The 27,668-nt window shown below is 41.9% G+C and overlaps 1 protein-coding gene across 1 annotated transcript; it reads left to right on the top strand.

Moving 5' to 3' along the window:
- Positions 1 to 61: 61 nt before the first annotated feature.
- On the top strand, positions 62 to 27,099 carry myo15b (myosin XVB). The gene is made up of 67 exons (XM_058621109.1): positions 62 to 142; positions 455 to 2,805; positions 3,006 to 3,158; positions 3,351 to 3,415; positions 3,512 to 3,575; positions 4,086 to 4,195; positions 4,291 to 4,365; positions 4,796 to 4,889; positions 5,008 to 5,111; positions 5,219 to 5,282; positions 5,497 to 5,610; positions 5,687 to 5,848; positions 5,920 to 6,033; positions 6,108 to 6,166; positions 6,460 to 6,583; positions 6,669 to 6,764; positions 7,646 to 7,777; positions 7,932 to 8,057; positions 8,229 to 8,306; positions 8,400 to 8,548; positions 9,008 to 9,053; positions 9,151 to 9,275; positions 9,526 to 9,640; positions 9,722 to 9,897; positions 10,421 to 10,514; positions 12,296 to 12,355; positions 12,453 to 12,510; positions 12,637 to 12,761; positions 13,155 to 13,250; positions 13,324 to 13,556; positions 14,104 to 14,273; positions 14,359 to 14,431; positions 14,517 to 14,684; positions 14,780 to 14,889; positions 15,437 to 15,504; positions 15,767 to 15,851; positions 16,101 to 16,133; positions 16,273 to 16,353; positions 16,978 to 17,081; positions 17,166 to 17,501; positions 17,854 to 17,932; positions 18,015 to 18,146; positions 18,251 to 18,401; positions 18,494 to 18,581; positions 18,757 to 18,988; positions 19,110 to 19,216; positions 19,401 to 19,460; positions 20,106 to 20,181; positions 20,400 to 20,518; positions 20,605 to 20,729; positions 20,902 to 21,043; positions 21,235 to 21,346; positions 21,448 to 21,766; positions 21,851 to 21,914; positions 22,421 to 22,493; positions 22,580 to 22,656; positions 22,749 to 22,825; positions 23,661 to 23,791; positions 23,876 to 23,970; positions 24,080 to 24,157; positions 24,245 to 24,341; positions 24,570 to 24,718; positions 24,820 to 24,947; positions 25,444 to 25,577; positions 25,686 to 25,819; positions 25,919 to 26,059; positions 26,581 to 27,099. Exons 2-67 carry the CDS (start codon positions 481 to 483, stop codon positions 26,665 to 26,667), a joined length of 9,771 nt encoding a protein of 3,256 aa, XP_058477092.1. The 5' UTR covers positions 62 to 142; positions 455 to 480; the 3' UTR covers positions 26,668 to 27,099.
- Positions 27,100 to 27,668: the final 569 nt, after the last annotated feature.

Genomic DNA, 27,668 nt, shown 5'->3' with positions numbered 1-27,668 from the left:
TTCCTGTATAATATTAGTGGGTGGGATATTAGTGTGTAGCTGCCCCCCAGTTTGCTGGTCTGTATCAGTGACACCAGCTCTCCAGGATAAGCCGGAGCACCTTGCAGCCCCCAGCCATGCCTGTGTTCACCTGAGAAGCCTGGTAAGCTATATTACACTGAAATGAGCTCACACTGCTTTACCCCTGGGGCACTCAGGCTACACGACTGTATTTAGTCACATCTCAAGATAGCCTTTAACTGACATTAAGATTTAACAAGAAGATTAGGCTGTTTGCTGTTGCAACACGAACATTTGAGTCCATCTCTTAAAGCATGGATAGATTAATAGCCACTTTGCTTGTATTTTTCTCCCTCACTTTTTCCCTTTTCAAATTGTGAATTTTGTGTTGATTTTCTGTCAAAATATCAAATGGCGACACTCATCTAATTTATTTGATTTTGCTGTTCTGTAGGTATTTTACACTTAAAGCTAATCTTAATGTCACCAGTCAAGTCCCAAGGCAGAGCCAATGTCAAGAAACCGAGAGCAGAGGCAACCAGAAACCCCCAAAATGTAAGACCGAGTGGTTCTAAGGCACCCCAGCCTCCCTCTAAAGTGCCGAAAAGGAAACATAAAGGAAGGGAGAATTCACCAAATCTAGAGGATGAAAACGGCGATAAAGTGAAGCCTCATAAAAGGAAAGAAGCAAATGGTTCATCACGACCACCAAACAAGACAATCAAGCTGAAGGATCCACCAAAAGCGGCTACAAAGAAACCGGGAAGAGTCGGCAGCAAGTTCCCTGCCAAGACTGAAACCAAGAGAAATGGCAAAGAAACGCAGAGTGATGAGCAATCGGAGAGTAGTGCAGAAGAGTCTACGGGTGTGAGTGAAGAGGAGACTAGTAACAATGAGGATGAGGAGGAGGAAGAGGGCACTAATGAAGAGCAAGCTGAGACACAGGAGAGTGAGCAGAGTAGTGAGGAGGAGACGGAGGCATCAGATACTCAAAGAGACACAGAACAGACAGCAGCAGGGGAAACTGACAGGGAGTCTTCAGAAGAAGCCAAGAGTGAGTCTGAGGTTGAGCTAGTGGCGTCCAACGCAGAGGAAGAGGAAGACACTGAGGAAGTTGTAGTATCTAAGGATTTCACTGAGGATGGGGCTGAAAATGAAGAGATAACCCAGGAGGACCTATCTGAGCAGCCAACAGCTGATAAAGCCAACAGAAGACGCAGACAACAACCAAACTCCAAGATGGTTAAAAAAACAAAGGCAGAAAAGCAGTCGGAGAAAGCAGAAAAACAGAGGGCCAAAGCAGAAAAGAAAATGCTAGAAAAGGAAGCCAAACAAAAAGCCAAAAAAGAGAAAAAGATACCGCAGAAAGAGGGCAAACCTGCTTCTGGAACAAATGAGGTCAAATCATCTGTGAAAGGTTTTCCCCTGAACAAGGTCGACATGGAAAAAAACAAGACCTTGTTATCAAACAAATTAAAACACATCAAAAAGAAGGATCGTCTTGTAGAAGCTGATTCAGATGAGGAAGATGAGGAAGAGGAGGAGGAGGAGGTGGTGGAGGCTGATACACAGTTGTCCAAAGCCATCAAAACCCAAAACCGAATAACGCCTCTCAAAGCCAAAGGTAAAGACCTCAAAGCCATTCTGGAGCCTGACGAACCCAAAGAAACCCAAAGTCAAGAGCAGCCACAGAGTTTGCTTTTACCCAAGGTCAAGATGAAAACTTCCCAAGACGAAGAAAATAATTCAGATCCTGATATGGAAACATCAGCAAATGAGGCCATTGATGATGAGTGTAGTAAACGAATGGAGCGGATTATTGCACAGAAAAAGAGAACGACAGCTCTTAACAGAATGTCTGGATGGATTCAGAAGAAAATGCACAGGGAGTTTAACTTCAGGAGGAGGCTTTCTGCTTGGACTAAAGCCATCGGCGTCTCTCGCTGGCTCTCCTTTCGTGCCATAAAACAAAAACAAGGCACCAGGAAATCCAAAGGCACTTTCTTCAAACATAGGGTGGCCATGAGAGTCGCCAGCACGACTAGCCTGGCCAGAAGAAACAAAAACAGTTCCTCTCAGGAAAAAATGGTTGACGAGAAAGACGGAGGGGGTGTGGAAGATGAAGGAGCCCCAGTGGAGGAGAAAGAGATAGAAGCCAAGTACGCCGTTGTACTCCCCAGGATGAACATCGTCAGCAAGGCAAAGTCAGTCGCGGTGTCGCCAGGACCTCCTGGGCCTTCCACTTCATCAAGTACCACAGAATCACCAGGAGAGGCCACAACTTCTCAGCCCAAACCCCCAAAACCAGGTGCTAGACTTGTGCTCCCTGTCAAGCCAGATTTCAGCCTCCTTAAGACCATCAAGAAGCCTTTGCCAGGAACATTATCATCAGGTGGGGATGTGGCAGAGAGGGTCCCTGGGTCCAGCGGTACACTGGAAGGACCAACCAATCCTGAAGACAGAGGCAGGAGAGCCAACCTTGACAATGGGACAGGAGTCAGTGTGCTACAGGCTGCAAGAGGGAGACTGGGCCCCTCCCAGATCAACATGACCAAGATGTCTATTTCAGGAGGAATGCCAGGTGGAGGACTGACTCGGGCCAAAGAACCGGAGCCAGAGAGAGACGATACAGCTGGAATACCCAGTTCAGCCGCTCAGCCCTTACCAAATGGAGAGGCAAATGCAGTGATGTCAGGCGTGTGCTCCTTGTATGAAGAAGACACTGACAGGGAAGTAGCCCAGCTGATGGGTTTGGAACCCGAGGTGCACTGGACTGGGAACCCACGGATGAGTGGAAACCCACAGGTAGGTGTCCCACTTTTTTGGTGTTGGATTAATTTATTAAAACATAGAAGAGACGGAGAATAGAAAGAAGCTGCAGAAGAGGACAATCAAGAAAACGGGGTTTGTTATTAGAGTTTAAAGTTCAATGTGGAGGTCCCGTCCAGTCCAGTTCAGTTATGTGTGTGTGTGTGTGTGTGTGTGTGTGTGTGTGTATGGTACAGGACTGGCTCAGTGCCGACAACCTGTTGCCCCACCAGACGGTGGAAAAGCTAAACAAATGGACAGCCTATGACAACGGGGGACAGTCCAGGGCCCCATGGGAATCAGAGGACCCCACCCAGGTGATGTTGGAGAGCCGACTGATCAGCACACAGGTGTTCATTCTACATTATAAAACAACAATTGTAAAGTATTTGTGTTTATCCATTGAGTAACACGCAATCAAATCCTCTCATTCATTTATTTATACATACAGTATATGTTCTAAATTGGGTCGTGAGTCGTTCCTGATCCTGATGCGACCTGGTGATGCTGTTACAGTCGCTTCTTCTTTCTTTTTTTTTCAGTTTGTTTTGCCAAGAAGCAAACAAGTTGTCGAGGTGGATGAAGTGGAAGATTTGTCACAACTGAAGTGCGTTCACAACACACACACACACACACACACACACACACACACACACACACACTGTATTTATGTCATGTTAACCTCGTTCCTCTGTGTTCTTAGAGAGGTCAGCGAGAGCTCTGTGCTTTTGAACCTGAAGAAGAGATTCCACCGTGATTGTATTTATGTAAGTTTCATTACATTCGTTATAACGGTGTTAATAATAACAACAAGCTCGAGTGTTAAAGGTGCATTTCCAGGAGTTATCTGAATCAGGCGAAGGTATGCCTTCTACTCATTACCCCACCTGGACCAAGTCTGATGGGCCCTGCATATGTAACAGCTAATCAATTGTTACCTATCGGAAAGGAAATCAAATATTTATGTTAGTAGTTGCGTGGTAGCTCACCTAATGGAGCTGGCACCCCCATGTATTGAGGCTTGAGTCATCTGCAGCCGCTGCTGCAGGTTCAGTTCTGATTCATCCTGGCAGCAACAGAGCCTGAGTGACAGGTACGAATGTATACGAGTCGGCCTGTTTGCTAAATACTGCATGTGCCTCACAGAAAATTCCTATTATTATAACAAGCGCAACCAGTTTCTCCACCAACAACGATTAAATTCTCCAATGCTATATGGTTTGTTTTAGAGTGTTTGTATGTTATAATCCACTGAACGCATGTCATTGCTCTTCCAGACTTACATTGGAAACATACTTCTGTCCATGAACCCCTTCAAGGCCCTTAATATCTACACAGATGAGCTGAGACAGAAGTACCAGGGCAGAGCACAACAGAAAAATCCCCCGTGAGTCAAAAACCTACAGTGAATATTGTGTGTTTCAGTCGCTCTGAACCTCATTTCCTTCTTGAGTTTTACGTGCTTTTTGTTCTCTCCTTTAGCCACGTGTACGCCATCGCTGACATGGCCTTCAGTGAGTCTCAGAGCGACACGCAGGAGCAGTGCATCGTTATCAGGTCGTGATAAAAACCCACCAATTACATGAATTACACAGTATATTTCCATGTACTTTTGTTTTCCCCTGTGTATGCACACGTAAGATGATCAGAATTTAAGCAATTTTTTTATATCCACATGCATATTTTAAAGAATAAGGCGATATATATATATATATATATATATGTATATATGTATATATGTATGTATATATGTATATATATGTGTATATATGTATATATGTATATATGTATATATATACATATATGTATATATATGTATGTATATATGTATATATGTATATATGTATATATGTGTATATATGTATATATATATATATATATATATATATATATATACATATATATACATATATATACATATATATGTATGTGTCTTTTAATAATATTATTGCTAATTAACAGTGATGTAAAATGTGCATGTGTGCAGTGGCCAGAGCGGTTCAGGAAAGACGGAAGCCACCAAGCTGATAGTCCACTACCTCAGCTCGATGTACCAGGGCGCAGACAACAACCTGCGACAGGTAATATTCTGAGGAAAATTCATAAAACACCTCCGTTAGTGATGCAGAAAGCCAGTAGCAAGCACAAGTTGCTGTCTTTACAAACCCTTTTGCTTTCATTGACTTGTTCTTCTACCAGCCCATGGAGGTCTTTCCCATTCTGGAGAGTTTTGGGAATGCCAAGACGATCCTCAACAACAACTCCAGCCGCTTTGGGAAGTACCTCCACATCCACATTCTCCAGTGAGTTCCACCTCGTCTCGTCTTTGCTCTGATGTTTCACCTTCTGATTCCTCCTCCACAAGATTGACTCCAGCTGTTTTCTTTCATATTTGTGTCTTTGTTGACAGTGGCGTTGTCATAGGAACCTCACTGTCCAAATATCTCCTGGAGAAGTCCAGAGTTGTATTTCAGGTGAGAATACTGAGTGAGGTTTGCTGTGTGTTCAAAGTAGGATTATATTTGTGTATCTTTTATGACGTCAAACTCTGTTATTAATTGTTTTAGGATGATTCAATCACTAGATCTGAGTATTTCATTTATTTTCTTCTGTTCTAGGGAGATTTATTGAAGTTTTTTCAAGTTTTTTCAAGTTTTTTCAAGTGTTGTTGTCTTGTTTCCCTTAAAGGCCAATAAGGAGAGGAACTACCATGTGTTTTATGAGCTGCTGGCTGGTATGAATGACTGGGACAAACAGGAGCTGTACCTGCAGGGAGCTGAGACCTATTACTACCTAAACCAAGTAAATCAGACAAACATTATTTCTTCTTAGTTTCCCCTTTCTTTTTACTCACTAAACATGTGTGTCCTCCTACCAGGGTGGCTCCTGTGAGTTGAATGAGAAGCAGGACAAACAGGACTTCCAACTTTTGGTTCAGTGCTTCGAGACCATCGGGCTTCACGCCGACCAGATCTCCAACATCTGGGCCATTCTGTCCTCCATCCTGCAGCTCGGCAACATCTGCTTCAGCTCTTATGAGGTGAGTGTGTAGAAGAGTTAGAGTTAGTAAAATCGAACAGTGGCATTTTACGCGTTAGGGTGTTGTTTCAGAGCGAGTCCTTCGAGGTGTCCCACATCTTCAGTGAGGCTGAGACCAGGAGAGTGGGCTCCTTGCTGCAGATTTCCTCCGAGGCCCTGCAGACCGTCATCACACACAGAGTCACAGTCAGTAGCCTCTCCTGGCTTTATTTACACAGAGCTAAAAAAAATGGGCACATTGATGGGTCTCTTATCTGCAGGAAACGACCTACGACAGGATCTACTGCCCTCTGTCTGTGGAAAGTGCCATAGAATCCCGGTAAGAAGATCTCTGTATGATAATGCAGCACAGCGAGCACACACATTACACAACATGGATAACTGGATGATGCACAAACCAAAACTCAACTTATGATAAAAGTACCAGTTGGTTTACTCGTAACATCACCTTGAGTTAACAGAAGAAGAATCTTTCTCTTCTCACAGTGATTCTCACAGATTTTTCCTCACAATTTCAAAAGGCTTTGTCAGAATCAGGGCTGTTCTCCCAGGTTGTGTTGTACTTTCACCACTGAAAGGCACATGTGCCTCATTTCCTTCATTGTCTTGCAGAGATGCCATTGCCAAAGCCTTGTACGCAGTTTTGTTCGACTGGTTGTTGGAGCAGATCAACGACTGGCTGAGTCCCGCAGAGATGGACAGCACGGTCGGGATTCTGGACATCTATGGGTTTGAGGTGGGCGTCCCCGGACTCTGGAAGCTGACGAGGTAAACGGTCGACGTCTTGGATGTCGTGTCACGGTTGCTCTCTTCTGCTGTAGGACCTGGAGGTGAACAGCTTTGAGCAGCTGTGTATCAACTTTGCCAACGAAAAGCTGCAGCACTTTGTCAACAAGGCAGTGATCGCTCAGGAGCAGGTCAGTTAGGATCGAGTAATCATTAAAGATAATGTTTGTATTTTACCTTTCATACATACACTGCAACTCAAAGTGCTTAATAACATGATTAAAAAATATATATACACAAGAAGATAAAGTGCATAAATTGGGATACAGTATTATAGGGGGAAAGGGGCTTCAGTCTGGTTTTAAAAGAGGCACAAAAATAGAAGCAAAATCATTTATCACTCAAATGCTTGTGTGAATAAAATAGTTGTAGTAGCTGGACAGGGTGATCCAAGGGTTTTTGAAACCTTTAAACACCAGCATGGTGATTCTTGCTCAGTTATATGGTATTAAAAGAGCTGAAATGTAAGCAGGTGCTATTTTATTAAGGGTTTTGTACTGTTTTGTCAATAAAAGGACCTTAACCCTTGTGCACCCTTGGTAAATCGCTGTGGGAATATTATACAACTCCTTATATGGACATTGTGAGGGTGTTTTTATATGATTCATTTTTTAGTGCTTTTTAAAAAAAAAAAAAAAAAAAACGAGAGTAGCGATATATTGTGCAGGAAAATAAAATAGACTTTAGACTTTTTCTTTTATTTCTGTTCATAAAAACGAGCCAATCGAACTTTGAACTGTGAAGTTTTTCCACATATTTGACAAATTAAAATGTTGGTTACTTTTTACTCCGGTGTGTTTATATACAGTAGTTGGTGGAAATGAAAAACAAAACACTCTATATTGCACATTATTATAGCCTCTTTATTTAAAAGCTCTGTGTTCTCAGAGTTAAAGTAAATTCTGCTAAAACTGGAGTAATAGGCAGGGTTTCTTTTCACTAAAATCACTATTCTTTCAAACCAAACATCGCCCTCTGTAGTACCACTGCAGTATTACTCTGTCTCCTACAGGATGAGTACACTGCAGAGCACATCCAATGGTACTCGGTGCCACTCAAGAACTTCCACTCTTGTCTGGAGATGATCTCCTCTAGACCACAAGGCATCCTGCGTATACTGGACGACCAGACCAGCCTCCCTCAGGTACACACACACACACACACACACACACAAATACTTACACAGCCTTTATCTGATTCAGCCAAATACACAGGAATCCCAATAATGGTCTCAACTTGCCTTTCTCCTGCAGAGGTTTGTGTTTAAATGACTCATTCTGCTGCTTTGTACATCTCAGGCCACTGACCACACCTTCCTCCAGAAGTGCCACTACCACCATGGGAACAGTCCCTACTATGCCAAGCCCAAGAACCCACATCCAGTCTTCACTATTTATCACTATGCTGGAGCGGTCACCTATCAGGTATCAGTCAGAACAAGCACACATGAAGGAATCATTATTGTGTGTGGTGTTTTTAAATGTTCAAAGCCCCCCAAAAAATTGAGTGCCTTGACCTGGATTTATTTTACGGTGTAAAGTGTCAATTTTTCTGGTTGATGCTGATGCAAGGACATAACACTCCATATCTTCCAGGTCCATAATTTCCTGAATAAGAATCATGACCAGTTTAGGACAGAAGTGGTGGAGCTTTTTGCCAAGAGTCAGTTAAAGGTGAAAAACCTGGATACATATGATCTGTAGGCTTCCACACCAGCAGTGACGCACAGACAACGTAATGTTTCTTCATGCGGCCGTGTTGGTCAGATGGTTTCAGAGCTGTTCCGGAAGGTTCAGGACGGTTACATTCAGCAGAGAGAGTTGGGATGGAGAGGCAGGGGCCTCCGCCATCAGCCCTCTACTGTTACCTCACACTTCCTCCAGTCCTTGAATGAACTCACCACGCGCCTGGAGAGGTACAACTCACTCTTATACAACTCTCGGTCTTATGCACATCTGTAGCACTGTTTGACTTTGTGTGGATGACGTGTATCTAAAATCAAAGCGTGTTTGGATCATGGATTTAACGGATAAATCTTACGTTTCTTATCCAAACATCGAAGTGCGCACTCTGGTGCTCTTAGTCAGTCACCTGGCAAATTTGAATCCTGTTGGACAAACAGACGGTTAACAGACAGACAGATGGACAGATGTTCCTTGCACTTACAGATCGATGTAACGAGATAAGAGACAGGAGAATAGTTCACCAGGGATTTCACAAGAGGACAAATATCTTAAATGACTGAAAGGCTAAGATGTCACATCATGAATCACCTTTTACCACATGCCTGTTATTTGTATTACAGAAGACAATTCAGGTAAAAATGATGCTATGCTAACTTGTCTCTCTGCTTCCGCCCCCCCCAAAAAAACAGATGCAAAACTATGTTTATTCGTTGTGTGAAGCCAAACTTTGTCAAGGTAACCTCAACTATTTTAATTTCAATGTCACTGACAGCAGGAACTGTTATTTCCTGTTTCCTGGATAATGTTCTTGCAATTCTCTGTCCTTGAGTAGCTTCCTGGTATATTTGATGTGGACTATGTGTCAGCCCAGCTGAGACATGCAGGGATGATGGAGACCATCCACATCAGGAAAGAGGGTTTTCCCATACGGATTCAATACCATTACTTCATTGAAAGGTTTTTTTCACCATACTCTTAGTTACTTACAGGGATTCATGTGGAGGTTAAAGCAGTAGAAGATGGATGGATACTGATATTTCCTTAACTTAGATACAGTTATTTTGTAGTAAAACAAAAATACAAATAGGAAAATGTTTGGATTTTCAGTAGTCAGTATTGAAGTAACCGAAATGTGGAAAAAATGCACGACTGATTTTAGATTTGGGGCTTTTCCAAGACTACGACGCTATGTGTTTCTCTGTCACAGGTACGGGGTTCTGCTCAACCTGCGTGAGGTTGAGCAGTCAGACAGGGAACAGACGGTGGCTCTGCTGGACATGATTGGTGCAGAGGACGAGCACTACCGACTGGGCCTCACCAAGGTTTGGAAACCACTCCCGTCACGATGACCCCGATTACTTGATCTTTTCCCGTTTTGACGTAATATGTGCATGTTCGTGCAGGTGTTCCTCAAGGAGCTGCTGCACCAGCAGCTGGAGGACAAGTGGATCACCACTCAGACCTGGGCTGCCGTCACTATCCAGAGGAACATCAGGGGCTTCCTCTGCCGGAGGAACTTTAAGTTCTTCAGACAGAAAGCCATCGTCATCCAGAGCCACATACGAGGACACCAGGCCAGGTACAGAGATTATGGCGACCAGAGAGGATTTATATGAAATATTCCTATAAATACTAGAAGCATTAAAATCCAAAACAATATCCACTTTGTCTTTGGTAATAAAATTAAATTTCTGTTGATGATATGGTAAATCAAAAATGGATAGGTGGTTATAGAGAAGTAATATAATGGTAAAAAACATCATATTTCTATACTAATTGCTTGGTAATAACACTGTGTGGTAATTATTTATTTCATGAGCCTATAGTAATTATCATTGACAAGCTATTACCTGGATTTTATTTTGGAAATAACTGTAACATTACTATATTATTACATTAAAAATTCAAGATTTTTATTCATTTATTTATGAACAGACAGTCTGGAGACACATAAACATGAGAAAATGTCATATTTGACAACATTATCACAATATTACCATGTTGTAACTGTTTCATAAAAAGTGTAACAAGCAACTTAAAGATGAGTACAGAGAATCCGAATTGAAGAACACTGTGTGTTGCTGCCCCCTGTCTTCTTCCAGGAAGCACTTCAAGCGCCTAAAGCAGTCCTTCACCCAGTTCTGGGCTGCGATGCTCGTAACTAGAGACACCATCAAGAGACGCCACTGGAGGAAGGTAAATAAATCCCTCCCATCACTGCAGTGACAGGTTTCTGCACAGCCCTGTGTTTGCTAACTTTATTGTGCCGTAAACCTTTGCTCCGACTGATTCGGCTGCAATACTACGAGACGACTGACACTACAGCATTTAATCTATAATCGGAGAAGTTCACCCATCCCATCCCCCCCCCCACCCCCAATCAGTGATAACACCCTGTGTGTTTATTTATTAATATATGAACTATGAACAATAAAATAAAAAAAAAAAGTCTTATCTGGCTTATCTGGCGTTAGTCATGTCATTTGGACACACGCCCTGCTTACACCTCAGTCACTCCTACTTCGACCTGGACTTCAGTCCGTCTGAGTGAAATTTGAAGCAGTGCTGAATCTCTTGTTCCACGTCCTGTAACCTGTTCCTTCCACGTCCAATCCCACAGCAGTGACAGGTAAGGCTGCTTTTCTCTTAAGTAGTACAAAGCCAGTTGTTTGAACCAAGAGATGCTTCTTTCAGCTACAGCTACTGTCCAAACTTTTTGCGTTTAGTTTTTAAACCTTCAGGTGTATCACTGTCGGCGTATTGGGTGTTTTTTTAAGGTTGGACTATGAGCAGTATACCAGCTGTTGAAGGCTATTTACAAACATTCTTCAGCTGTATAGAAAAAATAAGATTTACATTGACAGATTTTTGCAGGTGACTCTTTATTTTCCTAATTATTTCCTGGAAAAAGGCCAGAGCAGTCAATGATTTCTCAGAAATGCTCCTTTAGAAGATATTACACAATGTTTTTTTATGGGAAAATGAAGACCCTTTTTGTTTAATGGTACGTAAGAGACAATCACTTCAAATATGACGAGCGGCAAGACATAAATATTTACTATACTCGGTCGGAACGGACCACTTATGTTAGAGAGGATCTGAAATAAGATGCTATAGAATTTCTTTATATGCCGTTAAGGGGGTTTAGGGACTAATAATCAAAATATTGTGGTTTTTTTGTGTCTTCCCCAGCTAAATTTGTTTATTTAAACGTGTGTAAATAAATAAATAAAGGTAAAGATGTCAGGTAAAGACTCAGTATTGTTCATACACTGAATTTGTTTTTCTGGATAAGTGAGAATTATCCTCCAGAGATTTAAGAATATGTGAACTAAATTCTATGATATTCCAAAAAAGATATATTTATTTTCAAATATTTTGCTAAATATGGCAGTGACCCTGTAAACCAGAGGGTGGGTTGGTTTGTAAATACACTTGTTTGGTTTGGGAAAGTCACTCATTAATCCGGGGTGAGGCTGCCTGACTATTTGTAGAAAAACGATTATGGATTATATTTGATAACTTTATTCAAGTGGAAGTCATGACAAAAGAATGTTTGTCCATGGATGTGTAAGACACAGTAAATGTGCAGTGCATGCCACAGCTGATCTGTAGTTGTTTATCTGGTGACCTATGACCAATAAGCATGACATTTAAATACACAAATATGAAATAAGGGTGGAATGATGCCACAGGGTTATATTCATGTAATTCCTCTCTGGAAAAAAAAAAAAAAACAACAACCGAGTGGACTTTTGGAACTATCATAATAAATAGGGCGGAGCAACAGGAGTATATAACAGAATGTGTACCCGAGAATAGAAACACACTCCTCAGGCGAGACGAGGAAGTGTTGATGTACCTGGATAACAACCTTTACACACTGGTCAGCTTGAAGTGAAATTTGCTAAATTAGGAACAACTGTGACTTCTTCAGTGGTTCGTTGTTGATTCGCTTTCCATGTCCGTTATTTCAGGAATTACATGAGAGAAACAAAGAAACGGTGAGAAAGAAGAAGTCTGTGTCTCCAGGAATGGTAAGACCACAAACTTCATCAACAACACAGATTTAAGTCTCTAAAAGCACTGAGCTTCTTTCTTTTACACTGATAACTGACGTGGTTTTACCGTCAGGATGTTGGGAGATTGGAGATTCCTGCTGAGCTGTCGGCCAGACTTCTCAGTTCCACAGGTTGGCATCAACAAGCAGCTCAACACAAGAAGACTGATTTATTCACACTACTATCTGCACACATTCATCCCCTCTGTCCTGTTGCATTGTATCATGATTGACTCTAGTTCCATTCTTTTCCACCAGGGCGGCAGCATTTGCCAGCGGTTACAGAGGCTGCACCTCCTCAGGTGAAAGCGAAACACAATCTCGGTCTGCCTCGGGATATAGACAGATTCCCGTTCTCTCGCTATGCCAAGTCCACATTAAAGGTGAGTGCGGCCGGATTACACACATTTGCATAAACCCAGTTCTCTGCCTCTGCACTTTACACCTCAGAGCTGCTGCTGTTCCTGCACCATGCAGCTCCAAGTTCTCCTATAATCACTCTGTACTAAGGACATAATTTACTAGATATGTGTAGTTAGTTATATAGAGAGCAGGTAATGTTTTGGTAATTATTCAGATGTCCACAGGGGGTGCTGGTGTTCTGAACTGGAGCTTTAAATGATTTAACTCTATTTGCCTGCCTGGAAATTCAACTCCAGGTTTACAGTCAGTTTTTTCTTTCTTTTTTTAGTTGCTGAAATTTATGTTGTGAGACAGAAACAAATGTCCACATTGCTTTTACATATTTACATATCTTCATGTGGTGTCTCTCTCAGGATACATGGGGCCAGCCTCAGGAATACCCCCTTCAGAGGCCGCTCACCCCTCTGGAGCCAGAAGATGCCAAAACCGCAGTGGAAATTTACAAACTGGTCTGTACCAGATGAAATTAAGTCTTTAAGTGGATGTCAACGCTTTCCTAATTTTCAATAATTTTCTCCTCAGATCTTGAGGTTTACAGGTGAGCAGGATCTCAGCAGCTGGCAGGAGCAAATGTTGGGTAATTACATTGTGGAAAAGTGCCAGAGCCGGCCAGCTCTGAGGGACGAGGTCCTGGCCCAGCTGGCTTACCACACTTGGGGCCTGCAGGAGGAGAAAGGCCTGAAGGGCTGGCTGCTGCTGGCCTGCTGCCTCAGTGCCTTTGCCCCCTCGCAATCACTGGACAAACACCTGCTCAAGTAGGTGCTAAATTTGCTTGGCCTCAATTACCAACAGTTAGTGAGGAACATATAGTATACAGTACCTTTTAAGTGTGTCACATGGGTTACATGCAAAACACCAAGCTAAACATCTTTTATGTTATAATAGCACAGAAAATGACACAAAAAATAATATAATAAAAACACCATAAAAGGTTAGCATTACCTCATTGGACGTTTCTTTTTTTTTCTTTCTTTTTTTTAATGAACTGATTTTACTCTTAGCCTCCTCAAAAAGAGGAAAAGTTTCCATAAATAAACTACTGCTTATAACTTTACGATGCCTGGTGTGTCTAAAGCCTGGAAAAAAAACAGTTGTTAGATTATTTCTAATGTATATTGTACTGTGGCTTGTAAGTCTATTTGGGCTGGGCTTTGTTTCCCATGAAAAATAATCAGTCAATCTGTATTTCACCTATGGGAGATCAATAAAGTATTTATCTATCTATCTGTCTTGGGTTTTTTTTGTCCCCCCCTGTGAGAACTCCTTTATCTGTCTGAATGTAACTCAGTGTTTCTCCTCCAGGTATGTGTCAGACTATGGTCCAGGTGGGTACCGTTCACTGTGCCAACACAAACTGCTCACGTCTCTGCAGCTTCCAGCTCCCACGTCACGCATTTACCCTCCCACCCACCTGGAGTGGACGTCTAGCCAGAGAAAGGGCGCCATGCTGTTGGATGTGCACACTTTTAATGGTGAGACTCACACATTCAGCAAAAAACACAGTTGTCTTTAGGCAACATGTCAAAACCAATAACTTAAAAATAACTTTTATTCAAGATGAGAAACTAGCAAGTGAAGTGGAGTCGTGGACTACTGGTGAGCAGCTGGCCTCATGGCTTCTCAATTTCAGGTACTAACCTAGTTTCAGACTATTTACTATACTTCATGTACTTATTAAAGTCTCTGTATTTAATGTGACGTGTGATGTGTTTTAGAGGTGTGATGGAAGCGACGCAGGGCTGGTCGGTGTCTCTTTTGAACGAGGAAGGCTGGTCAGATCTGGCCGGCTCAGACTTTGTCATGGATCTGCTGGGGGGAGCAGAATCTGAAGTGGTGCCACCTCTAGCTGCAAACTCGGACTACCTGTTCAGCCATGAAGACAGGTAGACCGGTGAAGCACTCACTGTACACTGTACTATACTCTAAGTCAGTCCGGATTGACTTACCGCTGTAAGTGTCTCTGTCTCCTTTCCTCCAGGACGTCAGCTGCAGATTCATTTGACATCATCCCACCAGCACCTCCAGTACAAGCTCCTCGCCTGTCTTCTCACGAGGGAGGACGCTGGGGATTAGATTATCCGCAGGAAGGTAATGTGTTGAGGCGGATTCATGGTTTGTGTGTCTGCAAACGTCACTCACGTCCCACATTATACTCATTGTAGGTAAAATACTGATAAATACTGGTAAATCATTGGAGGACACGTTTAAAAAGTACATCAAAAAGTGCATTAAAAATATAATAAAAGAAGTAGCAATAAATGATTTTGGTCATACCTGTCCTTCGTACACCTCAAATTGCGTAAAAAGAAGTGCACAGTATTAGCTGTAACATCAAAAATAAATGTGTTTGTCATCTCAAAGTGCATTAAATCAAAAAGGTGCACAATGTTAGCATTTGTTTCTCTTTGAAATAAGGTAAACATGTCATATATGACCCACAAACATCTCAAAGTGCCTTAACAGAATACAAAAGAACTACCACTGCTATCAGACTACTGTAGGAATCTTTGAGGGACAGTGAAAAGTGTCTCTCTCGTTTAGCTGGGCCACTATATGAAGTTGGTTATGGGCCACATGCGGCCCACGGGCCTCCATTTGAATAGGCTGGTTCTCACTACTCTACGCCTGTTTGCAGGGCGCAGTCGACAAATAGATGCCTACGTTGACGACTTGTTTGATCCTGTACTCGACCAAGGACCTCCGGTGAGTGATATCATCCGGTCTTTCTTTATAAAGAATGTGAACGTGATGCTTTCCACTGCAGTTTTATAATATAGGGTGTGTAGAACGGGAACTTTGCTCCCTGCTGGATTGTGTAACTCCGGTTTTATGTCATGTGTGCAGTCACTGAGTTGTTGTATTTGCGGTAAAACACACTCCTCATGTCGGTAGTTGTTGTGAAATGCAATGTGGCGTGTTTACAGTATATTTGTGTGTGTGTGTGTGTGTGTGTGTGTGTGTGTAGGACAGGGACAGAGTAGCCATGTTCAACAACAGGATGAGAGGAGGAGGAGGGATTGGACCCATGCAGCCTGGCATGTATGGAGCTGGTAGGAAAACTGCATCTACACAACACAGTGCACACCATTATTTTTTTTTATTTTAATCAATAAAATAATAAAGTTAATTCACATTGTAAGACAATGGCCATTTCTGTTGCACTGTTACTTTTGTGAACAGGTAAACGAGCCATGTTTTAAAGTATTGACGATACAGAATAACGACAAAACTAGCAGCAGGATATAATATTATAATATAAATTGTTACCTGTAAAAACGTGTGATGTCTCTGTTAACCAGGTATGCCGATGACAATGCCAACCTATCCTATGGGTAAGTAGAAGGCCCATGTGTGCCGTTAGTAAATAAACCTTCAAAGACTTGAATCATTTCATATGAAGTAGTAAATAAATGACATGAAAATTGAGTTTTCTAAGCTCATGTTACTTGTTTGTTTGTTTTTTTTCTCTAGGAATGCCAGTTACCCCTACAATGCCCACCTATGGTGCCGCTCCCATGATGCCAACTATGGCAGCCATGCCAACCATGCCAGGTAATCCATTCACTCTATTACTATTTTATTTAGGTGCCTTTTTATTGTCAGGCTAATCCCTATTTTTTTGAAAACTTGTGACCCAGTGCCAACACTGTTTTACTGCCCTTGAAGGACAGGAAACACCTCTTTGAATATAGTTTTACTGCTTTTCAGGTTTAAATGAATGTTTTTGTTTTGAGCCACTCTTTACATAAAAATGAATTGTGACCCACTGACTTCAAACCAGTGGCAATGAATACAAGAACCCTTTTATTCTAGTCAAGAAGTCACAGTTGTTCCTGATTAAGCAAATTTCACCTCGAGGTTAACTCTTTTAGCACACTTGAATAGATTCTGATCATTTATTAAACATCATCAATTGCTAAATATGTAGAGTATCCATATGTTACCTGGCAGGAGCAAAAACAAAAGCAAACACAATATTAAATCTGCATTTCTTTCAGTGAGGCAGTAAAACAAGCCATCCGAAGGAAACCTCGTAGCTAACAGTGGAGTCATAGAACGACATGAACTGGCAGTTAATGTGCTGAATGTCATATAATGTCATGGTTTGTCCATGAATATATTAATAAATGCTCAGTATTTAAATTTACCAGATAATTTACATCTGTGCCTACACAGCCATGATGATGCCTCAGGCCGCCATGCCGACTCCTTCCATCATGGACCCAATGCAGTCTGCAGCAGCACAGCAGGCCCTTCTCAACCAGCAGGCCCTTCTCATGGTGAGATGCACCACCAGCAGCCAGATGGTTAATTCTTTCATCTTATTGCCAATGTCTACTCTTTATCCCTCTGTGTCTCCACAGGCCCAGCAGATGACCATGCAGGCTATGAGTCTGTCCCAGCACCAGGTGCAGGAGCAGCAGAAGAAAGAGGAGCAGAAGCAAAAGCAGACGGAGCAGGAGCAGAGACGGAAGGACGACGAGCAGAGACGGAGGGAGGACGAGCAGAGACGGAGGGAGGAGGAGAGAAGGCGGGATAGGCGTCACGACGAGGAGGAGCGGCTTCAGAGACGCAAGTCAGATCGACGCAGCAGGGAACGCTCTCTGTCGCCCGCCGCTCGATCTCCATCACCTCCACCTGTCCAAGCCAGGCCACCAAAGAAAAAAGTCACCTCCTCCTACAAGGCACCTAAACCACAAGTATGCATTTTATATATTTTATATAACATTTATATAGTTTGGGCCTTTCTGTCTGGACTTGATGTTTTCCTCAAGTGCATGTGGGTTTTCTTTGGTACTCTGACTTCCTCCCATAGTCCAGAGTTATGCAGATTAGGTTAATTGGATGCTCTAGATTGTCCACAGGTGTGAGTGTGGGAGTGAGTGGATAAAGTGGCAGAAAATAGATGGATGCAGTTGTACATGATCTGTGTAAAATCTTCATCTCTGTGAGATTACATGACTATAGTTTATATAAAACACAGTTTGCCTTTGTCTTTAACTCCTAAATATGAAACACTGATGTCACTGTGTGTGTTTTGTTCTCTAACAGTCAGAGGAAGAAGGTGAGTCATCCGATCCAGAGGACCTGCACTCTTTCAGAGAAAAGAGGGATTTTTTCCAGAAAAAAGGTGACTGACAAAAGTCAGTTAGTGATAACGCTCTCATGTCTCTCCCCGTTCCTTACCTTCGCTCTCCTCCACTTGTCTTAAGGCAAGAAGCCCAAGGGTAAAACCGAACCCCCAAAGCGTCAGTCGACCCGCTCCCGAGAGCAGCGGCCTCCTCCACCTTCTCCTTCTCCTTCTCCACCACCTTCACCTCCTCCTCCTCCTCCAAAGCCTAGTAGTAAATAACAAAAGCTGTGTTTCATATATACTTCATATATTATATCAAAAAGAATGACATGCAGAGCTTGGAATTTACTGTATTCTGTCTGCTTTCTCCTACAGTGAAGGACACCAGTGACCCCCCTGCTAAGGTAGAACCTCCAAAACCATCACCTTCCCAGCCTCGGCCCGAACCGACCTCCAACATCCGAGATATCATCAAAATGTTCAACAGCCGACCCGCACAGGACCCCGAACCCTTCGAGCCCGTCAGGTCTGTTTTTGTTCTTTATTTCTCTTTTGTGATGGTTCTGCCTGTGAAACAATACTTCATTTAATGCTTGTCATGTATTATTCTTTTCACAGACCCACTACAAGGCCGTTTGTGAAGAAGGGGAACCCGAAACAGGAAGCTCTGGACAAACTCAGCAATGTGTCACCAGTACCACCACAGGTCAGCAAATGTTGGATAAGTTTAGCTTTTGTCAAGTTTCTACAGTTTCTCTGTCAGAACAGTCAGGCAGTCACAGTTAGAACAGCTGTTTGAAATTGTCATGGGTTCATGGGTCTGAATATTCCCTGAGGCCTCAGTTACACCCTTCCTTTTTAACTCTCCTGTCTGTGTACAGGAAAGACGCCTGCCACCTCAAACACCACCCAAGCCTGACTCCAAAGGTCCCCGCTCCATCTCCAACAGCATGAAGCAGAAGCAGCGCCCTCTGGTGGAAATGCTGCTGTTACCGCGCGTTCCGCAACCTCCGCCTCCTCCCCCCGACTGCCCACCACCGCCTCCTCCTCCTCCACAGCCCATCCTGCAGGATATTCCTGAGCCACCAACCATGATTGCCCCATCTATCAGCGGTTGTTGCCGTTTGCATTTATTTATTTATGTTTTGCTAGAATTTGAATGAAATCACAGCATATGATGTTTTAACAGATACGTGTGTGAAGCATTTGTTTATTGTTTTTTTTTTTTTTAAAGATATGATGCCAGATGATGACGGCATTCAGTCGCAGCTGCATCGCTTTTCAGCAGGCGTCTACTTTGCCTACTCGAACATGCTGGGGAAACTGTACATGCGAAAAGAAGTAAGAAATGAAGGCACCACAAACACACACGGGGCATTTATCACAGGACACTGATTAGCTTCAAAATGAGATGGACTCTGATAGAAGTGGATTGTGTCAGTCAATCATACTGCACATGAGTTTTCAACGACACTGTATCGTTGTACTTGTCTAACCATGAGTACAATTGATCTATTTTTTTTAGGTTTTTTACCCCAAAGAGATGTTCAATCAGCCGTACATCCTCAATCTGCTCTGTGAACAGGTGAGTGCATTCACAAGTGCAATACCTCCTTCAGACTCGATGCTCAAGCACTCAGAAATGGTTTCTCCCCTGGTGATTTCCCCTGAGTTGGTATTATGGTCTGTATTTATATAGAGCTTTTCTAGTCTTGATGAGCTGCTTTACACTCACACAAGGTTAAGTGTCTTGCTCAAGGACACATATAGACTAGCAGAGCCAGGAATTGAACCACAACCTTCCAGTTTGAAAGACAACTCGCCCTACCACTGAGCTACCATGACTCAATCCTAACTCCTCCCGTTTTTTAATACATTTACTTCTAAAACCTAAGTACATTTTATATTAGAAAATGTCATAGACTTTAAGACTTTTATTTAGTAATATTATAAAAACATGACTTCAACTTCTACCAAATTCATTTTCTCGTAAGATACCTGTACTTTTACTCAAGTCACCCTTTAAGGTACTTTACTACTAACATTGACTATGAGTTCACTCACTTAAAAACATTTTCTTTGTACTTCTAAGTAACTTCTAAAACTGTAATTGAATGACAGATTTTTAGTCATTATTGCATTCTTTATTGCAGTGTCCCAGCTCTTCTGGAAATGGAGTTTGAGCTGTAGATTTGCACGAACGACGTCGTAATCGTGTGCTGTTTTTCAGATCATGAGGGACACGTACTCCGACAGCTGTATGAGGATCGACAAAGACGAGAGGAGGAAGATGAAGGATCTGCTCGGTGAGAGTTGTTCTGACAGACTAAGATTACACTGCAGGTTTTAAGATGTGGATGGAGACTTTTGTTACATGCTAAGATCAAGGCATATCATTAAGATCACTCTTGATTACTCTTCCTTTTTCCCTTTATCTCTCCACCCTTAACCACTTGTTTTCTCCTGAAGAGAAAAGCTCTCAAACACTTCCGCTTACCTACTTTATGCTGATTGCACTTATTAGCAAACTTCAACGTGGGAACATCTATCAGCACTATCGAGGACGACAACATGAAGAGAAGGATTGTCATTGCTGCTCGAGACAACTGGGAAAACTACTTCAGTCGACTCTTCCCTCTGATGGTGAGACAGACGAAACTTATTGTTATTTTCTTAACGTGAAGCAGCTCAGTATCTGTGGTTTCAACGACATCTTGTTATGTGTGCAGCTGTCGCAGGCGGACAGCGGCGATGCTCAGGTTCTGGGTGTGTCCCATCGTGGGATTAATCTCTTGAAGGTTGTCGGAGCGTCTGGCATCAACCCCAAACATCTCCGTCACCTTAGAAGTTACAGGTAAACGTGCAGCCAAGACAACACACAGTCATGTTTGACCTCTGAGTGAGAAGCTTTGGTTTAGTGTACACTATGGCAGCTTGAATTCAAACGTCCGTACTTGCTTTCATCTTCATTTGTTGTGGCTGAGGTCTGTCGCACAGAATTTAATCTCAAATCCGCCCGGCCGTAGCTTTGCAGAGTTGCTGTCCGCCGACCTGCAGGACGCAGACAAGGTGCAGGTGGAGTTGAAGCACGAGAACCTGGTGCTGAAGTCCAACAGAGCTCCTCAGATCACTGCCATGATCCAGTTATTCCTTCAGGAGCTCATCAAGGTGGTTCTCTCACACCATTATCGTCATCATTCGTGTGGATGAGGTTACGTTTGTCTGTCTGACTGTAAATTGTGATGAAATTGTGTGAGGATGTATATGTAAACAAATATCTGGAGGGGATTTACTCTTGATAGAGGTTTGCAATCTCTGACTGCTTTTTCTAGGGACTTAATCTTCCTGTTTCTCTGTAGGGCTCGGGTCATGTCGTTGCTCTGAAGAGTTTTGTGACAGATGAAAAGAGTCTGCTCAGTTTCGACAGGGGTGACATCATCAAACTATTGCCAATGGACGGACTTCAGGAAGGTGCGATCTACATTTGTGGTTGTTTTTTAATGCTTATTTTAATGCATATCAACACCTCGTCGCTATCAAATAACCTCGTCTGTGTGTGTGTGTTCCACTAGGTTGGCGTTTTGGCTCCATGGGAGGACGCTCTGGTCTTTTCCCAGAAGACCTCACTCAGCCGTCTGCGGCCCCGGAGTACCAAAGTCTACACCTGGAGCGAAAAGATACTCGGAGGAAAAGCGTGAGGCGCACTAATCCTGCCGGTGCAGCCACGAATAAGGCTCCAGCAGACACGCTGCTTCTCATGGGCAGTGTTGATTCAGAGCGTCCCAGGAGGGACACCCTGCAGCAGGGCTCAAATCGAAGCTCAGTTCAGGGCTCTGTCAGTGATATGGAGGTCCTCTCACCCATGGCTAAATTCGCCATTAAATACTTCAGGTATGAAAGAACAAATTGTGTTGTTGATGTTCACTTTTTTTTGTGTTAAAGTGACGTGACATGACATTAATTCTTGTGTTAAAGAGTGGGGAACATGTCTCTGCCAGCCAGTGGGAGGAATTTTTCGGAAGCTGTTCAACACACAGAGGTAAGACGGGATGATCCCTCGCGTCCCGAGTCATGTCGTACATATTCTTTGTACATGAACAAATCCATCTATATAATTAGCCTTTGACATTTTAAAATTCAGATTACTTCTAGTTTCAAATATCGAATCCTCTAGAGTTGTCAAAGCATAGTTGTCCCCCACTATAAATAATAATACCAATACAAATAATTAGTATTTTTCCACTGTTATACAGTCTACTTTCATAGCTTTCTCCAAAAAGTTCTAAAAACATAACTTTTATAGTTGTAGTCAGGGATTGTTGGTGTAAGAATTGCATGGACTCATATGGAAAAAAATATATATTCAAAACCAAAAGGAAACCTGTGTGTTAATTCACTGCTTATACCATTAAATAATTTAGTGACATTCCAACTATCAAACTCACCACACTGAAGGCATCAGGATACCTATGTTTTATTAATGAGGCCTTGCTTTGGAAGTTTCCAACATCCTTACTTCTACTACTCACTTCTTTTTTTATTCAGGTTCCCATACAGGAGTCCCTCATTCTCTACAGTGATTCTGAATTCAATGAATTATCTGTCCAGTGCTTCACGAGTGAGTGCATCCACACTAACCATATTAATATACTGAAGCCACTGGGTTTTTTTTTTTTTCATGCTTCCATTTTTTGGTCCTTCCAGCTGTGATGCAGTTAATGGGTGACCTGCAGCTGAAGAAGAAAAGAACCCAGGCAGACTGTCTGCGTGATATCTTACTGGTCAGTTTGCATTCAAAGTGTGTATTTGCCAAAAATGATGTCTTAAAGATGTTGACTCTGGGGTTTAAAGAGACTTTCTGTGATCTGTTCAGCTCGGGAAGGAGAAGGAGACGCTGAGAGATGAAATCTACTGCCAGGTCATCAAGCAAACCACTCTGAACCCAGACCAGTGAGTCTGTGTATTTGTTGAATTTCTGACTGCTGTGTGCATTTTAAACGCTTTTCATTCTTCATTCTAATTTTTTTTTTTAAATACTACAGTGAGGGTAATATACACTATGGACAAGCAAGTGTTACACTCATAGCGTTAAGCACAACAAATGTCCCATTGAAACCCATTCAAACTATAATTTTTGATTTCACTTCCATTAAAGCACAATACATTTTATTATATCTGGGTGTCAATCTGGGATTTTGCCCTGGAATTGATCATTTGGCGATATTTGACATATGGAGAAAAAAACAGGCTTATATCCACTAGATGGCACTGTCACAAGTGTTACTTCTATTCATTGACATAATCCCAGGCCGGTGGAATAATTCAACACGAAAAAATTTACTTTGTATGTGTTGAAAATAATTCATATTTACTGGCATCGTGACAAAAACCAAAGTTCAAATCTTAAATGAATTAGTATTTGATATCGATAATTAGGTCAGATGTAGGTGAAAGAAAATCAGCTCAGTGAAAGTAGAATATAATAATAGTATATAATGTATTATTTTTTATAGCTTGCTAATATATATAGTGTATATATGTGTGACTAATATTAGAGGGTTAAGAAGTACATGTTAAAAAGAATAGATAAAATCCCATTCTTGGCTTATTTTGCATCTTGTGTAAAAATGTTTAAAAATAAACTATAAATGAATCTACTTTTATCTAAAGCTCTGCATATGAAGTTTTGACGAGTGAAGAAGAGGAATGTGGGGGAAAATAAACATTCAATAGTGCTCTGCTTTATGTTAGATTCCTTTTTCATTTGTGTTTGTTCTCTCCACAGCTCCAGCTCTAAGCTCGGCTGGTCGCTGCTCAGTACGATGACCGGGTTCTTCTTGTGCTCTGGCACGCTGATGCCGTACGTCACACAGCACCTAAGCAACATTTCTCAGGACGATGACCATTCATGCCGAGGTAGGAGACACACAGTAACAGTTAACAATAACAAAAGTTGTGTTTAAAGAGGTTTTTTCAGTGCACACACCATCTCGTCCTCAGAGCTGGCCCACGTGTGCCAGGAAAACCTTGAACGATCTCTCGACTTCGGCTGCCGTCGTACCATCCCCTCGAAAATTGAGTTGGAAGCCATTCTGGTTAGTTAACCTATACACACTCATGCATATGAAAGCAAGTCTTTTCATTACTGCCACACTACATCATGACGTGCGTGAGCCATGAGTGACATGTTGTGATGTTCTACAGGCTGGCAAAACATTCCTACTCATTTCCATCAAGTTGCCAGGAGGAGTAAATTTACCCATTAAGACGCACTTCTTCAGCGTAAGATTTATTTCAATGCGGTCATTTTTTGTTTTATAATTACTTATTAAGTGTGCATGATTAAAGTTGTTTTTAATCTTCCTCTAGATGTCAGTCGATGTGCTTAAAGAGATCTGTACGGAAATGGGTATCACAAACATTACAGAAATGAGAGACTTCACCATCGTCTGCCATAGAAATAAAGGTAAGTAAGTCAGATTAAATTCATTTTCTAGATGTGAGGCAGACTTTTGACTTTTGATGCCATTATTTAGCTTGTTCATATATCAGTTATCTTTGGTTTCATATAATGCTTTTTGGGTTGTTTCAAAAAGTCAAAATGCAACTAATTTGCTTAGTTTGAGAGACAACACGAGGTCAAAATATAGCAAATGTGATGCATTTTAAAATGAAAGTCTGCACCTCCTGCCAGATGGGACTGCTCGTCCCCTCCATCCTCAGGAATATCTGTTCGACTTTCTGCTGGAAGACGACTCCATCTTCCTGTCCCTGAGGAGACTGTTGTGGAGAAACACCCTGTCCTTCAGGACTGACCTCTATCTGGAGTTCCACTACGAGCAGGTGACGAGATGATCTTACAGCAGCTGAGAATATTAGCTATTTTAATCATGATTTGCCCAGTTTCCATCTCACTTCAAATTATTATTTGTGTGTGTGTGTAGCTCCTGGCCGACTACCTGAGTGGCTGCGTGTTGCTTCCTGCTGTTATGGGTGCCTCATTTATCAAGCACGCGGCGGAGCTTTCGGCTCTGCAGCATCTGGCTCGGGGATTAAAGAATCAGCCGTCACTGTGAGTCACACATACCGATCTGATCTCAGTAAATCAAATGCTGACGGATCAATGTAGGAATGTAATATTTTGGGAGATTTGGATGAAATGGCACACAGATACTTACCTTACTTTGGAAATACTATACGTATCTAAACTATGGTTGGAGACTGAACTCGAGACCTCTCATCCAAGACGCTTGTTCACTTCTGACTAACCCGTGGAACAACCAGGTTTTTAGCTGATGAGGCTAAACCCAGAGTTTGAATTATAATCTTATCTTTGTGGGGGGGTCTCTAATAATTGACGTCAACTAAGACTGAGATAAGTACATCTTGGGGTTAGTGCAGGCCAGAGAGAAAGGGGCAGTCAAAAAGATTTGCATGTGTGCTTTAGATATGGGTCTAAAAACCATTGATATGGACAATCTGGCTTTCTCCAAATACTGATGGGGATTGGTGTTTTTCTGATATAATGCTCTAAATATTGACACTATGTGGTTGTGCTTCCCCTTAAGGTCGGATATGAAGGAGTACCTGCCATCAGAGGAGCGATTCAGCAGAAGAGCTGAAGGGATCCATTCCAACTGTCTGGGTCATTTAGCTGCCATGCAGTCTCTCAGTCCTCGGGCTGCCAAAATAAAATTCATAGGTGAATACTTTTATTTCAGCTTTTCTTCTTTCTTCTCTTCTCTTCTTCTCTCCTCTTCACGTCATGACTGATGACAGCTGCGTTTGCTTGAACCTTCTAAATTTTCAGAGGTATTGAGCGGCCTGCCTAAATTCGGCTCCACCAATTTCTTGGCCCAAAAGGTCAGCCAGCGTGACTGCCCTTCTCCCTGTGTGGTCAGCGTCAGCCAGGAGGGTGCACAGTTTCTTGACCCAAAAACACAGGTACATTTAGCAGCCACAGCACAAACAGTGGCTTTCATCATTGTCACACACTTATCATCTTGTCACGAATCTTTTTTTTTTTTTTTTTTCCCTCTTCAGGAACAAGTGTTCATGATTCCACTAGCAGAAGTTCAGCACATGCGCACCACCCCACCCAAGAAACAAGGCAAAGCGTCATCGGTCATCATCAGTTATGGAAATCCAGCTCGACCCAAAACACTCACCGTTCATCTCAAAGCGGTAATGATTCACAGTTGTGATTGCATATTCATTTTGTTTAAAACTGTCCTCCTTTGTTTTTTATCAATTAGTGAAGTTGCATGTTGTCTCACATCTCCCTTGTGTTTCCATCATGGTATGGTTTGGTTTGGAACGGTAAAGCCCCGAGTCAGGCTTGTCTTGTTGAGACAGACTGCAGGCATTTGCCTCGACTTCCATGGGATATTTACACCAACTTTTTTACACTGTCATGAGTGGAGTCGGTTTAGCTTCACCCTGACAGTACCGCACCATTTTACTCTGGTTCCCCAAGGGAGAATGGAACGGTTGGGGCTGGTTTATTTGATACTATTTGTAATGGTACGTACCGAACCAAACTGAACTCACTTGGTGGAAACACACTGTAGGTGGCATTTCAGGTGTCATTAAAACTCAAAAAGGTGTTTAGTTTGTGCATTGAGGACTACTGTAGCCTCTGAGGAGTAAATCGCTCCTGATGTAAATATAAGTGGCTAACGTTAATCTATTAATCTCTCTTTCAGGCCAAGGAGTTGTGCCACATTCTGGCTCTGATCATCGAAGAGGTGATTGCACCATCAGTGAACAGTTCCATTTCAAATCCCCAGTAGACATCCGTTGGGCTGTTGACTAAAATTAACATTAAATCTTACCACTGCTTACGATACCCTAACTGTTTACCATAACTGACCCATAACATCCCCCCCCCCCCCACGAAATGTATCTCTCTTTTTGTGTTAATTCTTGAATTGTATGTTGGATATGAAAAAAATCTATGCACACTAATGCTAATCCTCTTTTAATTGTCAATTTTTTGAGAGAAAATAAAGCAGAAATGAAACATGTAACACTGGGAGAGATTGGGGTAATTTGCCAGCTGTAATGATATAATGAATGCTGTAAATTGTATGCAACCGTTGCACTTCATAATTCAACGGCTCCATTGTTGTCAAGTTTGTTTATAATTATTGGTAACTGTTTTAATATCTTGTAATATACAGAACGTGAATGATTTATGAGCATTAAAGAAATATGTTGATTCAGTTTATGTTGCAATTTTTTTTATATTTGGATCAAAGATGGGAAGCTCTCACAAACTATTTAAAAAATATTTTAATATTCGTGAAGAAAATAAATGATAAAAATCTATAAAAAATTGGTGAATCCATTTTTTGTGTGAATAAATACTTAGTTTTACTACACTACAAATCATAATGTTGTAAGAGTGACTGTCAGTGATGTGTCTGGTGAAAGAAAGTCAAGTATTGAATATCTTAGTATATGATGACATTTTTGTCTCTTTTTTTTGATTTTGGTTGAAATATAGAATGACTTTTTTTTTTAAATTGTGGACGACATACTTAAGTATGACTTTTTGACGACATACTAAAGTATGACTTTTTGACGACATACTAAAGTATGATTTTTTTGACTGATTTTGGACGACATACTAACCTATGACTTTTTTGTCACAATTTGGACGACACACTAACCTATGACTTTTTTGACTGATTTTGGACGACATACTAACCTATGACTTTTTTGACTGATTTTGGACGACATGCTAACCTACGACTTTTTTACTGATTTTGGACGACATGCTATACTATGA

The sequence above is a fragment of the Solea solea genome, chromosome 21, assembly GCF_958295425.1.
Source record: "Solea solea chromosome 21, fSolSol10.1, whole genome shotgun sequence".
Classification (NCBI taxonomy): domain Eukaryota; kingdom Metazoa; phylum Chordata; class Actinopteri; order Pleuronectiformes; family Soleidae; genus Solea; species Solea solea.
The sequence above is the reverse complement of the archived record's forward strand: the minus strand, read 5'-3'. Positions and strand labels throughout refer to the sequence as shown.

Coding starts and splice junctions, on each gene's coding strand:
- myo15b (XM_058621109.1), top strand. CDS start 481: ATGTCACCAGTCAAGTCCCAAGGCAGAGCCAATGTCAAGAAACCGAGA. Junction 3,159..3,350: donor GCCGACTGATCAGCACACAG/GTGTTCATTCTA, acceptor TTTTTTTTTCAG/TTTGTTTTGCCAAGAAGCAA. Junction 24,719..24,819: donor TGGAGTTCCACTACGAGCAG/GTGACGAGATGA, acceptor GTGTGTGTGTAG/CTCCTGGCCGACTACCTGAG.